Source organism: Choloepus didactylus, chromosome 4, assembly GCF_015220235.1.
Source record: "Choloepus didactylus isolate mChoDid1 chromosome 4, mChoDid1.pri, whole genome shotgun sequence".
In the NCBI taxonomy this organism is placed as follows: domain Eukaryota; kingdom Metazoa; phylum Chordata; class Mammalia; order Pilosa; family Megalonychidae; genus Choloepus; species Choloepus didactylus.
The window spans coordinates 92,198,577-92,211,454 of NC_051310.1; the positions used below are offsets into that span (position 1 = coordinate 92,198,577).

The 12,878-nt window shown below is 36.2% G+C and overlaps 1 protein-coding gene across 1 annotated transcript in view; it reads left to right on the forward strand.

The window, feature by feature from the left end:
• FANCI (FA complementation group I) overlaps nucleotides 1-12,878 on the forward strand; it is a 132,514-nt gene that overhangs the window by 27,079 nt on the left and 92,557 nt on the right. The window contains 6 exon segments of the mRNA XM_037833024.1: nucleotides 8,537-8,667; nucleotides 9,113-9,269; nucleotides 9,345-9,402; nucleotides 10,469-10,510; nucleotides 10,933-11,056; nucleotides 11,488-11,573. Coding sequence (XP_037688952.1) covers nucleotides 8,537-8,667; nucleotides 9,113-9,269; nucleotides 9,345-9,402; nucleotides 10,469-10,510; nucleotides 10,933-11,056; nucleotides 11,488-11,573 — 598 coding nt within the window.

A 12,878-nucleotide genomic window follows, 5' to 3' on the forward strand; every position in this document is an offset into this window, starting at 1 on the left:
CAGGGTTGTCACAGTCACACTATGCAAGCTACACAGTTACACAATCATCTTCAAGAATCAATGTCATTGAGTTGCAGTTTGACAGTTTCAGGTATTTCCCTCTAGCCATTACAACACACTAAAAACTAAAAAGTGATATCTATATAGCACATAAGAATACCCTCCAGAGTGACCTCTTGACTCCATTTGAAATCTCCCAGGCACTGGAACCTTATTTTGTTTCATCTTTCTTCCCCATGTTGGTCAGTCCCACAGTGCTGGTTCCAGGCTTATATCCAGGAGTCATTTCCCGTGTTACCAGGGGGTTTCACACCCCTAGGTGTTATGTCTCACATGGAAGGGGGGTAGTGAGTTCACCTGCCTAGTGGGCTTAGAGAGAGAGACTCCCTTGGGTTTTGAAGGTCAAGAGGAATCAATGCAAACATGAAGCTCATGAGTAATAAATTGTCTAAATCCATTTGGACTCATATCTCCTTACTAGCCAAGTCTGTGGATGTGTGGTCAGCCACCATAGCACCTGCAGCAGTTGCTGCAGCTTAGGAACTGCTTGACTGACATGAAACTCGAGAAAAGACAAATCTAATCTATAGTGATCAAAATTAGATCAATCGTTTGGGACTGGGGGTAGGGAGGATTGACTGGGAAAGGGCACAAGGGAACCATTTGAGGCAGTTGAACCCACTTTTATGGAAACTTGCTTAATGACTGTTTTGTAGAACTATCAAAGCAAAGGAGATAATCAAAGGAGATCAGAAGCAGCTGCCTATGTACACTACTAACTGAAAGAATAAGGTTTCTTTCTTGGACAAACAAATCTGGGGCAGATTATCATGGCTCCCGGTCTGTGACTTACCTTACTAAAATAAGACTAGCCTTATTTTAAAATAGACTTGGAAAGCCTAGTTTAAAAGCAGCATGTATTATCAAGTATTTGTGGAAATCACCTCCTAATCATTTTAATCCTGTTAAATTGGTGTATATGACCAATAGATAACTAATGATGAGTTTTTTAAACTGAGATATCTCATACATCATAAAATTCACCCTTTAAAGTGAACAATTTGTTAAATTGAGATATAATTCACTTACCCTGATATTCATACTTTTAAAAAACAGCTTTTTTAAATATAATAGACATTCCCTACAATTCACCCATTTAAAATGTGCTATGCAGTGGCTGTTAGTATATTCACAGAGTTGTCCATCCTTCACTACCAAAAATTTTAGAACATTTTCATTACCCCTAAAAGAAATCCTGTACCCCTTTTGTGGCACTTCCAAACCCCCTATCTGCCCCAGCTCTTGGAAACCTCTAATCTACTTCTTGTCCATATAGATTTGCCTATACATTTCCTATGAATAGAGTCATGCAGTATGTGGTCCTTTTTGACTTGCTTCTTTTGTTTAGCATAATGTTATCAAGGTTCATCCATGTTGTAGTATGTATCAATACTCCATTTCTTTTAATTGCTGAATAATATTCCATTGTATGGATATACCACATTTTATTCATTTATGAGTCAATGGACATTTCGAATGTTCCCATTTTGGGGCACTATTATTAATAATACTGCCATGAACATTTGTTTACAAGTTTTTGTATGGATATATTGCTTTCATTTCTCTTAGATACATACCTAGGAATGGAATGGCTGAATCATGGTAACTGTTTGTTTAGTTGTTTGAAGAACTGCCAGGTCATTTTCCAAAGCAGATGCATCATTTTATTTTCTTACCAGCACTGTACGAGGATTTCAGTATCTCCACATTCTCACCAAACCTTGTTACTTTCTTCCTTTTTGATTCTAGACATACTGGTGGGTGTGAAGAGGTATCTCATTATGGTTTTATTTGCATTTCCCTGATGCCTAATGGTTTTGAGCATCTTTTCATGTGCTTATTGGCCAGTCATATATCTTCTTTGGAGAAATGTCTATTCATATCCTTTGCTGTTTCTAAAATTGGGTTATTTGTCTTTTTATTATTAAGTTGCAATAATTCTTTATATATTTTATATATAAGTCCCTTATAGGATTTTTGAAAATTTCCTTCCATTCTGTGAATTTTCTTTTCACCTTTTTAATATCCATTAAAGCATAAAAGTTTTTAATTTTGTGCTATCAGTTTATCTTTTTTCTTTTGTTGCTTGAGCTTTTGATGTCATATTTAAGAAACCATTGCCTAATGCAAGCTCTTGAAGATTTACACCCATGTTTTCTTTTAAGAGTTTTTTGTGGTGTTTTTTTTTTTTTTTTTTTTTTTTTTGCTTTTATATATAGGTCTTTGATCCATTTTGAATTAATTTTTGTATAGAATGTGACGTAGAGGTCCAATTTCATCCTTTTCCCCATCGAATTGTCATGGTACCGTTTGCAAATTAATTGACCATAGATAAATGGGTTTATTTTTGGATTCTCAATTTTATTTCATTCATCTGCATGTTTACAAAGTGTTTCAAAGACAGCTATCAAGATGGCAGCATAGAGAGATATGGAATTTAGTTACTCCCCTGGAGCAACTAGTAAACAACAAGGAACAACTAGTAAATAATCTGGAACAACTGCTGTGGGACAACCATGACTGTCCACACATCATACACCAATCTGGATTGGGTGGAATGCTGAGATCACAGCATAAAATCTGTAAGTAAAAACTGCAGACCTGCGCCAGGAGCCCCCTACCCCCACAGCAGGCTGAGCTGCAAGACCTCACTGTGGGAGAAAGCTGCATTCTTGGAGCAAGCGAATATAGCTCAGCCCAGCTCCAACTGGGGTCTTAATTAACAAAAGTGGACTGCTGAATACAAGATGCAAACATAGAAAAACTCCTACTAAGCAGCAAAGTACTCTGAGGTCACTCCCACTGGAGAGAAGGGGTTGCTGATAGGAAAAAAAAAAAATTTAATGAAAAAAAAAGGAAAAATACAAAGGCTTTTAGAGACTGTCCTTAGAGAGCCAGAAAACACCTGTACCCTGGGAAAGGGAGCCCGGAAGACAAGGTGCTCTATCTGACTGATGGAAACTGGGGGGCCGTGGATTGGCTCTGCAAAGGGGCTTTCTTTCCCTTTTTCTCTCTCTCAACCTGAGTGGCTCAGTGGAGAGAGCCTCAGCCATTTTCAGTTTCCAGTGCTCTGACCCAGACAGGGATGGAGATGATAGAGTCAGAGAGACAAAGAACAACTCAAATGCAGAAGATAACTCCCTAGGGGGTATATCTTCCCAAAGAGGAAGGAGGTGGGGCCCAGCTCTAGGGTTGGCCTGCCCTGCAGATCTCAGACCCCAGGGCCTGAGGGAAAACAGGTAAAACAGAAACAAATGAAGCTAAGAATTAAAAGGGCCATACCTCCTTACACCTAGGGAGCGACAGGCTGACAGATGCCACCTGCTGGGCAGGTTAGGAAAAGTACAACGGCTAGAGGCCTCACAGGGAAGTCTGTCAATCTTCTAAGACACACCCTCGGGGAAACTTGACTCTGAATATAGTTCCACTCCGAGACCTGAGCCCGGTCTTATCTGGGAAAATCCGATTGGGGTAACCAAGGAAACCAGATGCCTAGACAACAGAAAACTACAAATTACATTAGGAAGAATGAAGATATGGCCCAGTCAAAGGAATAAACTGACACCTCAATTAAGATAGAGTTGAGATATTGTTTCACTTAATGAAACAATCAATTAAAGATTTTCAAAGAGATATGCTAAATCATATCAAAACGAAGTCAACAAGTTCAGGGAAGATATCGCAGAAGAGATGAAGGATATAAAGAAAACACTAGGCCAACATAAGCTAGAAATCGAAAGTTTGAAAAAACTACTGGCATCATCTATGGAAACGAAAGGCACAACACAAGAGTTGAAAAACACAATGGAGACATACAACAGCAGAGTTCAAGAGGCAGAAGAAAACACTCAGGAACTGGAGAATAAAACACCTGAAATCCTACACACAAAAGAACAGATAGGGAAAAGAATGGAAAAATATGAGCAACGTCTCAAGAGAATTGAATGACAGCATGAAGCGCATGAATGTACGTGTTATGGGTGTCCCAAAAGGGGAAGAAAAGGGAAACGGGGCAGAAGCAATAATAAAGGAAATAATCAATGAAAATTTCCCATCTCTTATGAAAGACATAAAATTACAGATCCAAGAAGCGCAGCGTACCCCAAACAGAATAGATCTGAATAGGCCTACGCCAAGACACTTAATAATCAGATTATCAAACATCAAAGAGAGAATCCTGAAAGCAGCAAGAGAAAAGCAATCCGTCACATACAAAGGAAGCTTGATAAGACTATGTGCAGATTTCTCAGTAGAAACCATGGAGGCAAGAAGGAAGTGGTGTGAAATATTTAAGATACTGAAAGAGAAAAACCGCCAACCAAGAATCCTATATCCAGCAAAACTGTCTTTCAAATATGAGGGAGAGTTTGAAATATTCTCTGACAAACAGGCAATGAGAGAGTTTGTGAACAAGATACCTGCTCTACAGGAAATACTAAAGGGATCGCTACAGACAGATAGGAAAAGACAGGAGTGAGAGGTTTGGAACAGTTTTGGGTGATGGTAGCACAGCAATGGAAGTACATTGAACAAAGATGGCTGTGAGTATGGTTGAAAGAATAAAGATGGCTGTGAGTATGGTTGAAAGAGGAAGGTTAGGAGCATGTGGGACACTGGAAGAAGAGAGGAAAGATAAAGACTGGGACTGTATAACTCGGTGAAACCTAGAGTGCTCAACAATTGTTGTAAAATATACAAATAAGTTTTTATATGAGGGAGAACAAATGAATGTCAACCTTGCAAGGTGTTAAAAATGGGTGGTATTGGGGAAAAATGCAATCAATGAAAACTAGAGACTCTCATTAACAGAAACATTGTATTAAGCTTCCTTTAATGTAACAAAGGCAATATACCAAAGCTAAATGCCTATAAGAGGGGGACATAAGGGAGAGGCACGGGACTCTTGGCGTTGGTGATGTTGTCTGACTCTTGTACTTTAGTTTAATTCTGTCTTTCCTTTTGTTGCTTTTTAGCTGTCATTTTTTTTTCTTTCTTTTTCCTTTGTCTCTCTACCTTCTTTGATTCTTCTTCCTTCTTTGTAGAAGAAATGGAGATGTCCTTGTATAGATAGTAGTGATGGTGGTGAATGCATAAATACGTGATTATACAGGGAACCATTGATTGTTTACTTAGGATGGAATGTATGGTGGGTGAACAAAACCGTCTTAAAAAACAAAACACAAAAAACAGTAAAATGGATTGATGAAGAAATCTTGAGGGCACTATGTTGAGTGAGATAAGTCAGACAGAAGGACAAATATTGTATGGTCTCACTGATATGAACTAATTTTAATATGTAAACTCCTAATTTTAATATGTAAACTCATAGGCATGAAATACAAGTTATTGGGGTAAAGAATGGGGAGCGGTCGCTTATTATGAACAGAATGTTTAACTAGGTTGAACCTTAAGTGTTTGGAAATGGACAGAGGTGATGGTAGCACATTATTGTGAGAATAACTAACAGTGCTGAATGGTGTGTAGATGTGGTGGAAAGGGGAAGCTGAGAGTCACATATGTCACCAGAAGGAGAGTTGTAGAGGGTGAAATAAGGGAATGTATATAAAACAGTGAATCTTGTGGTGGACAATGTCCATGATTAACTGTACAAATATTAGAAGTCTCTTTCCTGAACTAGAACAAATGTATGACACTATAACTAGAAGTTAATAATAGAGAGGTATATAGGGAAAAATATACCTATTGCAAACTATATACTATAGTTAGTAATATTTTAACATTCTTTCATCAACAGTAACAAATGTACTATACCAATACTATGAGTCAGTAATGCAGGATGGGGGTGGTTGGGGGTATGGGAGGATTTGATTTTCTTTTCTGTTTCTATTTCTTTTCTGGAGTAATGGATGCACAGCTGTATGGTGGTACCCTGGGTGATTGATGGTACACTTTGGATCTTTAGATGATTGTATGGTATGTGAACAATCTCAATAAAATTGAATTTTTAAAAAACCTGCAAATAAGTTTTAAAACTGGAAAATGTGAGTCAACTTTCTTCCTCTTTTTCAAGATTGTTTTGGATATTCTTGGGTCCCTTATGTTTCCATATGAATTTTAAGACCAGCTTGTAAATTTCTCCAAGAATGATGGCTGGGATTTTCATACAGATTGCGCTGAATCTGTACAGCAACTAGAAAAGTATTGCTATCTTAATTTCAGTCTTTCAATTCATGAACACAGGATGTCTTTCCGTATATTTTGATATTTAATTTCTTTCAACAGTGTTTTATAATTTTCAGAGTGCAAGTCTTTACAACCTCTTTTGTTAAGTTGACTTAAGTATTTTATTCTTTTTCATGCTCTTGTAAAGGAAATTATTTTCCTAATTCTTTTTTCAAATAGTCATTGCTAGTATATAGCAATGCAATAGATTTTTTAAAACTTTATTTTGAAATAATTTCAAACTTACAGGACAGTTGAAAAATAGTACAAAACCTCTACAGAGAACTCCAACATACCAGATACCCAGTTGCACCAACTTTTAACATTTTGCTGCTTTTGCAATATCATGCTATCTATATAGCTGTCCATCTAGCTGTTCATTTTCTAAACATTTGAGAGTAGGTTGTATACATCATGCTCCTTGACCGCTTAATACTTCCATGTATATTTTCTAAGAACAAGGATATTCACTTATTTAACCACCTTAAGTGCTGTTGTCAAGTTCAAGAAATTAAACATTGATATAAAGCTTACAGTCTATATTCCAGTAATGTGTTTTTGAGTATTTTTTCATTCCTTATTAGATCCCATCCAGGATCATGTATTGCATTTAATTGTCATTATCTCTTTAGTCTTTCTTTTTTTTTTTTAATTGTTCAAACATATACAACATAAAATTTCCCATCTTAACCTCTCCCAAACCTGCAGTTCAGTGGGATTAATCACATTCACAATGTTGTTGCTATCCTTTCCACTATCTGTTACCAAAACGTTTCCATCACCCCAAACAGAATCCCTGTACCCATTATACATTAACTCTCCTTTCTCCTTCCCCACACCCCTGGCAACCTTTACTCTACTTTCTGTCTCTATGAATTTCAGTATTCTAGTTATTTTTTATAAGTGAAATCATAGTATCTGTCCCTTTGTATCTTAACTTTTTTCACTCAACATAGTATCTTCAAGGTTCATTCATGTTGTAGCATGTGTTAGCACTTCATTCATTTTATGGCTGAGTATCACTGTGTGTATATACCACATTTTGTTTATCCATTCATTTGTTGATGGACATTTGTGTTACTTCTACCTTTGGGCTGTCCTTTTACTTTCAACTATTTGTATCTATGTTTTCCCAGCCTTTGCTGGGAGACTCTGTGTGCATTTGGGGGCATGCATTCAATTCTCAGGCAGGTGGTTTACAGTTTCACCTTAGTCTTTGCTTTCTGCTTGTGCAGAGTCTCAAACCAGAGGTGATAGCTTAGGGTCTCTCAGGTCTTTCCTGGTCATGGGCACACCCCCAAGTATGTGTATGGCTTTTTAAATAACCAGGAATATGTTGGAGCTTTTCAAAACTCCTTATGGACATATTTCCTGGTTTTTCCTTTTAAGCTTTTTGGTCAGTTTGTTGTTCACCCACCTGTTGTTGCTGCCTCAGGCAGCTACAGTATTAATCAATTACAGTTGATTGTTTTAGACAGATGCCCCAGGGAGAAGATTGTTCATACTAGTGAGCTCTGAGTCAAGTCAATAGTGACAAGCCTCATGAGTGAGATTTTCTAGGGAACAGTCAGATCAAATAATGAAAATTTTCTGGGAATTGGACTTTGGAGGAGGCTGCAACCCCATTCTGCCTCCTTGAGAGGCTGCTAGGCTGTTGGTTTTCACTGTTATTGCAGGACTGTTGGTATTCGAGTCTACCACTGGGCTGGGGAGAGAGAAGGAGATAGGACTCTGGCAAGTTAAAACCCCACTGCTCTTCCTGATATTCAGCAGTTTTTCTTGAAAAATCCCTACATAAATTGTTGCAAGTCTTTGGTTAATTTCAAGAGTTCTGAAAAAATTGAATTTGATTATTTTTGCCAGTGTTTTTATGTATAAGAGGATTTGGGGAGCCACTTTGCCATTCCTACTGATGTTACTATGTGATGACATTTTGAAATCACTGTGTGTTAAAGACATTTAATTTGAGTTAGGGGGCAAAACAGACAAACAAACCTGCATCTGTAAGTTATATTAGAGGCTTTTCTTCCTCCTGCACTATGTAATTATTAAAACATATTAATGGAATTGGTGGAAAAAGAAGTCATTTTAATCCTTTACGCTGGCTAAACTAGGCACCTTTCTCAAAGCTCCTAAACATTACTGTGATAAATACCATAGTAATGGTATTTACTATTAGTAGTTTAGTAATTGTTTCTATATTAAACTACAAACTCATTTGTGTTTGCTGTTTGTCCTTCTAAGGCTCATTTTTTCTTTCTTTATTTCTTTACCACCTATTTAAAACAATAAGGCTCCCCCTGCTCTGAGGAAGCTGGATCCCTTAGAAGACGTAAAATGTATATTTGTTGTATCCAGTTGGTGGAATCAGGAGATTTGCAGAAAGAAGTAGCATCTGAGATTATAGGATTACTGATGCTTGAGGTGAGGTGGAAGACAAAAACTGGGGGGGGGGGGGGGGGGGGGGATACCTATTTTGGGCTTGTAATTTGTTAAGGGAGGAAAAACAAGTGTTTCAAACCTAATGTATTTCTGTTTATAAATAAGTACTGCTATTTGAAAACCAGAAGTTGATGGATGGGGCCATGAACCACCTAGATGTTTACATTAGATTTCTGATATCATGGATATACAACTTTTTAAAGAGTTAGCATATTTGAAAACATAGGAAACTGATGGAGGATTCTTACCTTAGAAGGCCTTTATAATTCTAAGAATGCACCAGAGTAGAATGGTTCCATGATCCCTTATAGGACCAGTTTGGGTTTCAACATCAATTCTATTAATTCAGCAACAGTACCGATTTCTTGGGAAAAATCCAAACATCTGGATCTCTGCTTAACATTTTCTTTATCCCATGAACTTTTAGGCTCATAATTTTCCAGGACCATTACTGATTGAGTTAGCCAATGAGTTTGTTGATGCTATCAGAGAGGGCAGCCTAGTAAACGGAAAATCTTTGGAGTTATTACCCATCATTCTCACTGCCCTTGCTACCAAAAAGGAAAATCTGGCTTATGGAAAAGGTAATTTTCTTCCAATTTTAGTGGCTCTTTATTCACTTAGTCACATTTATTTCTTAGTGTACTTTGCATTTCTAGATGAACTGAGTGGGGAAGAATGTAAGAAGCAGTTGGTTAACACCCTCTGTTCTGGCAGGTGAGTGTTTCTTATCAATGGATAGAACTTTCCCAGGACCTCAAATGACCGAAAAAAGAACTATTATTTATTTTAGGAATTTCTATTTCTGAAGTTTTCAGTCTGATTTTTTTGTTTATGATGTACCATTATAAAACTGTTTATTAGTCTGTAAATTTTTGAGAAAGAGGTGATTTACTCCATTCTCTGTTCTAAGTTGTGCAGTTTCTATTTACTTGACTCTCCATGTTAACAAAGCAATTTAGTCCTCTAAGCATTATTTGGCATGCCAAGGTCCTTAACTTCTCAGATTAGGTAAGTCACCTTGCTGCTGCATCTTTTATATTTTGGTTGGGAGAGCCTGAGCGTTTTTTAAATTTTTAAAAAATTTTTTAAGATTCCTTCCATCAATAAATTTAGGCATGTATCATCACATGTATATTTATGTATTTATTTGTTTGTTTTTAATTATACAAAAGAGTTTATTCAATAAATTTTTAAAATTTAGTATATCTAAATTTTAGTATGTTTTTGTCAGCATATACAATTCTACATTATTCTTTTTAATGTTTCCGTAGTATTCTGTTATATTATTTGGGCAATGTCCAATCGTTACATTCTTTGGTTGTTTTCTCATTTTTTGCTATTAAAAAAGTGTTGCTGTGAACATCCTTATATATCTGTGACCTCTTACAAGCAAGTGCATGGGGTATATTTCTAATAGTAGGTTGAGTGGGTCTGTAAATATGTGCATTTTTTAAGTTGATAAATATTGCCAATTTAACTTGGTGTGTACTCCATACAACAAAAGTGTGTGAAGAGCATTTGTTTTGCCACAATTTCACCAGCATTGGATATCATCAGACTTCTTGATTTTGCCAGTCTGATGGGTAAAACTGCTATTTTTTTTTTTATTTTTTTTGATTTTGTTGTTTTAAATTGCACTTCTTTAATTTTGTTTCCTGGCAATGCCAAATAAAATTTGAAATGCCCCTAATTTTTTGTTTCCTTACTTATTTTATAAAGCAATGTATAAATAAATTAAAATGAAATAAAATTTCATATCTTCATCATTTTCTTTAACCAGATGGGACCAGCAATATATAATTCAACTCACCTCCATATTCAAGTAAGCATCATCATTCCCTTTTCTCTTTACATGTCCTGCTTTGTAAACTTACCTACTAGATATTGAAACATATCAGGCTCAAATACCATTTTCCCCTGAGTAAGAGTATTACTACCTTTGTTTTCTCTTACAGGCTTTTTTTCCACTTTTGGACTTTAATTATTAATTTCCTGTATAATTTTATGAATTTTTCCCATGATCACTTTGCTTAGGTAAGGTTATTGTGCCTTTGAAGGGTCACTAGAGTAAAATCAAAATGGATAGTTACAATATTCTTGTATCTCCTTTATTCCTAACTCCCCAATTATTTTTTTCTTTAAACAATTCTATTGGAATTTTAACCATTGTGAAGGCCTGAATTGAATTTCCAAAAACAAGACAATTAGGCTCTGGCTATAGTCTTTAGAATCTTTGATCCACAGGGATGTCCCTCTGACTGCAGAGGAAGTGGAATTTGTGATGGAAAAAGTGTTGAGAATGTTCTCCAAGATGAATCTTCAAGAAATACCACCTTTAGTCTACCAGCTTTTGGTTCTCTCCTCAAAGGTAAAAATAAAAAATTGTTTCTCCTTAATTCCAGTGGAATGATTGGTTATGGTCATTCAGATTATTTATACTTTTGGTTAACACACCAGGGCATGGATGCTTTCGTTTCATTTATGATGATTAGATCTAGTAAAAAGGTCATGCTTGTCACCAAGGAGAACATACCATTATCACTTGTACTACCATTTTTTGTTTGGAGTAGTAAAACGAATAAAGATCTCAGAAAAGGTAGAGGCCCCTTGAAGTAAGAGGTATTTCGAACACAGTTTCAACATGAAAGGATTCTATCCATTCTTAGTGTGACTCTAGGTTGTTGTAAATCTATCTATTTAAATTCGTACTTGAGAATCCTGTAAGCTGGAAGTACTTTAAATGCAACATGGTTTTCTTGCCCTTTATGGGGAGACCTTACCTATTTGGTATTTTTTCAGGGAAGCAGAAAAAAGGTTTTGGAAGGAATCATAGCCTTCTTCAATGAGCTAGATAAGCAGCACTCTGAAGAACAGAGTGGTGATGAGTGAGTAATATAGAAATAAAAATCATTTTTACAATTTCATCTTCTAATTGTGTATTTTGGTTACTTCATTGTTATCTTCCCTTTCTCTACCTTCACCTCAGCATAGAACTTCCCTAATCCTCTCCTAACTACTCAGTGATGAAGTTAAAAGAATAATGCAATCCTTTCACTCTTTTATTTGTACTTTCCAGAAGAATACCATTAACTGTCCGGTAAACAGAAGTTTAAAAGCTGTTTACTAAGTGTGTACTCTGCCATAAGCTGTTTGACTTTGAGACTATAGTGATGAGTTTAAGATCTGCTCTCATGGTTCTTAAACTTTAGTGAGAAGAGATTAGAAAGAAAATAAATAACAAGAAAAATACTAAAATGAGAAGTGCTATGCAGATAATTCAAATGGATGATAGTGACATCATAGCTACTTTAGATTGAATGATCAGGGAAAACCTCTCTGAGAAGATGCTATTTTAACTGAGACCTGTATGATAAGCAAGAACCACAATAAGTAGTTCAGGGGGAATAACGTTCCAGGTTGGAGGAACTGTTAGTACAAAGGCAGGACACAATCATGGCATGTCTAATAAAAAGAAAAAAGATCATGATGAATGCAATATGTAAATAATAGGGTTAACTTCTTTGTGCACGGGGCAAGGCAGGGGCAGGTTATATGGGAACTCTGTACATTCTGTGCAATTTTTCTGTAAACCTAAAACTGCTCTAAAAATAAAGTTTATTTACTGAAAAAAAAGAGAAAGAAACAAAGAAAAGAAAGGCCCACATAGCTGGATTTTAGTAGGAGAAGGGTTAGTAATCTAAGACAAAAACAGGTTGGTAGGATCAGATCTTGTAGGACTTTAAGATATTAGAGAGTTTGGATTTTATAAACAGTGAGAAGAAAAGCTAACAGCAGTCTTTAAACAAAGTAGTGAAGTCTGACTTGTGTTTAAAAGTTACTTTGCCTACTGTATGGCAAATACACTGTAAGGAAAGGGAGAAAAAGTAGGAGTGGGAGACTAGTACGAGGATTTTGTAATAATCCAAATAAGAAGTGATGTTTGTTTAGATGAGGGTGGCAGTAGTGAAGGTGGAGAAGAATGGGTAGATTTAGAATATCGTTTAGAGATAGAAACAATAGGACTTGCTGATAGACTGGACATGGTAGAGGTGAGTGGATAGTAAAAGCAAAAGATGAATCAGGAATTTTTTTAAAAGAGCAAACATTTGTAGAGTGCTTACTCTATGCCAGGCACTGTTCTAAGCACTTTAAACCTCACAACAACCTGTTCTGCATTTATTTTATGAAAG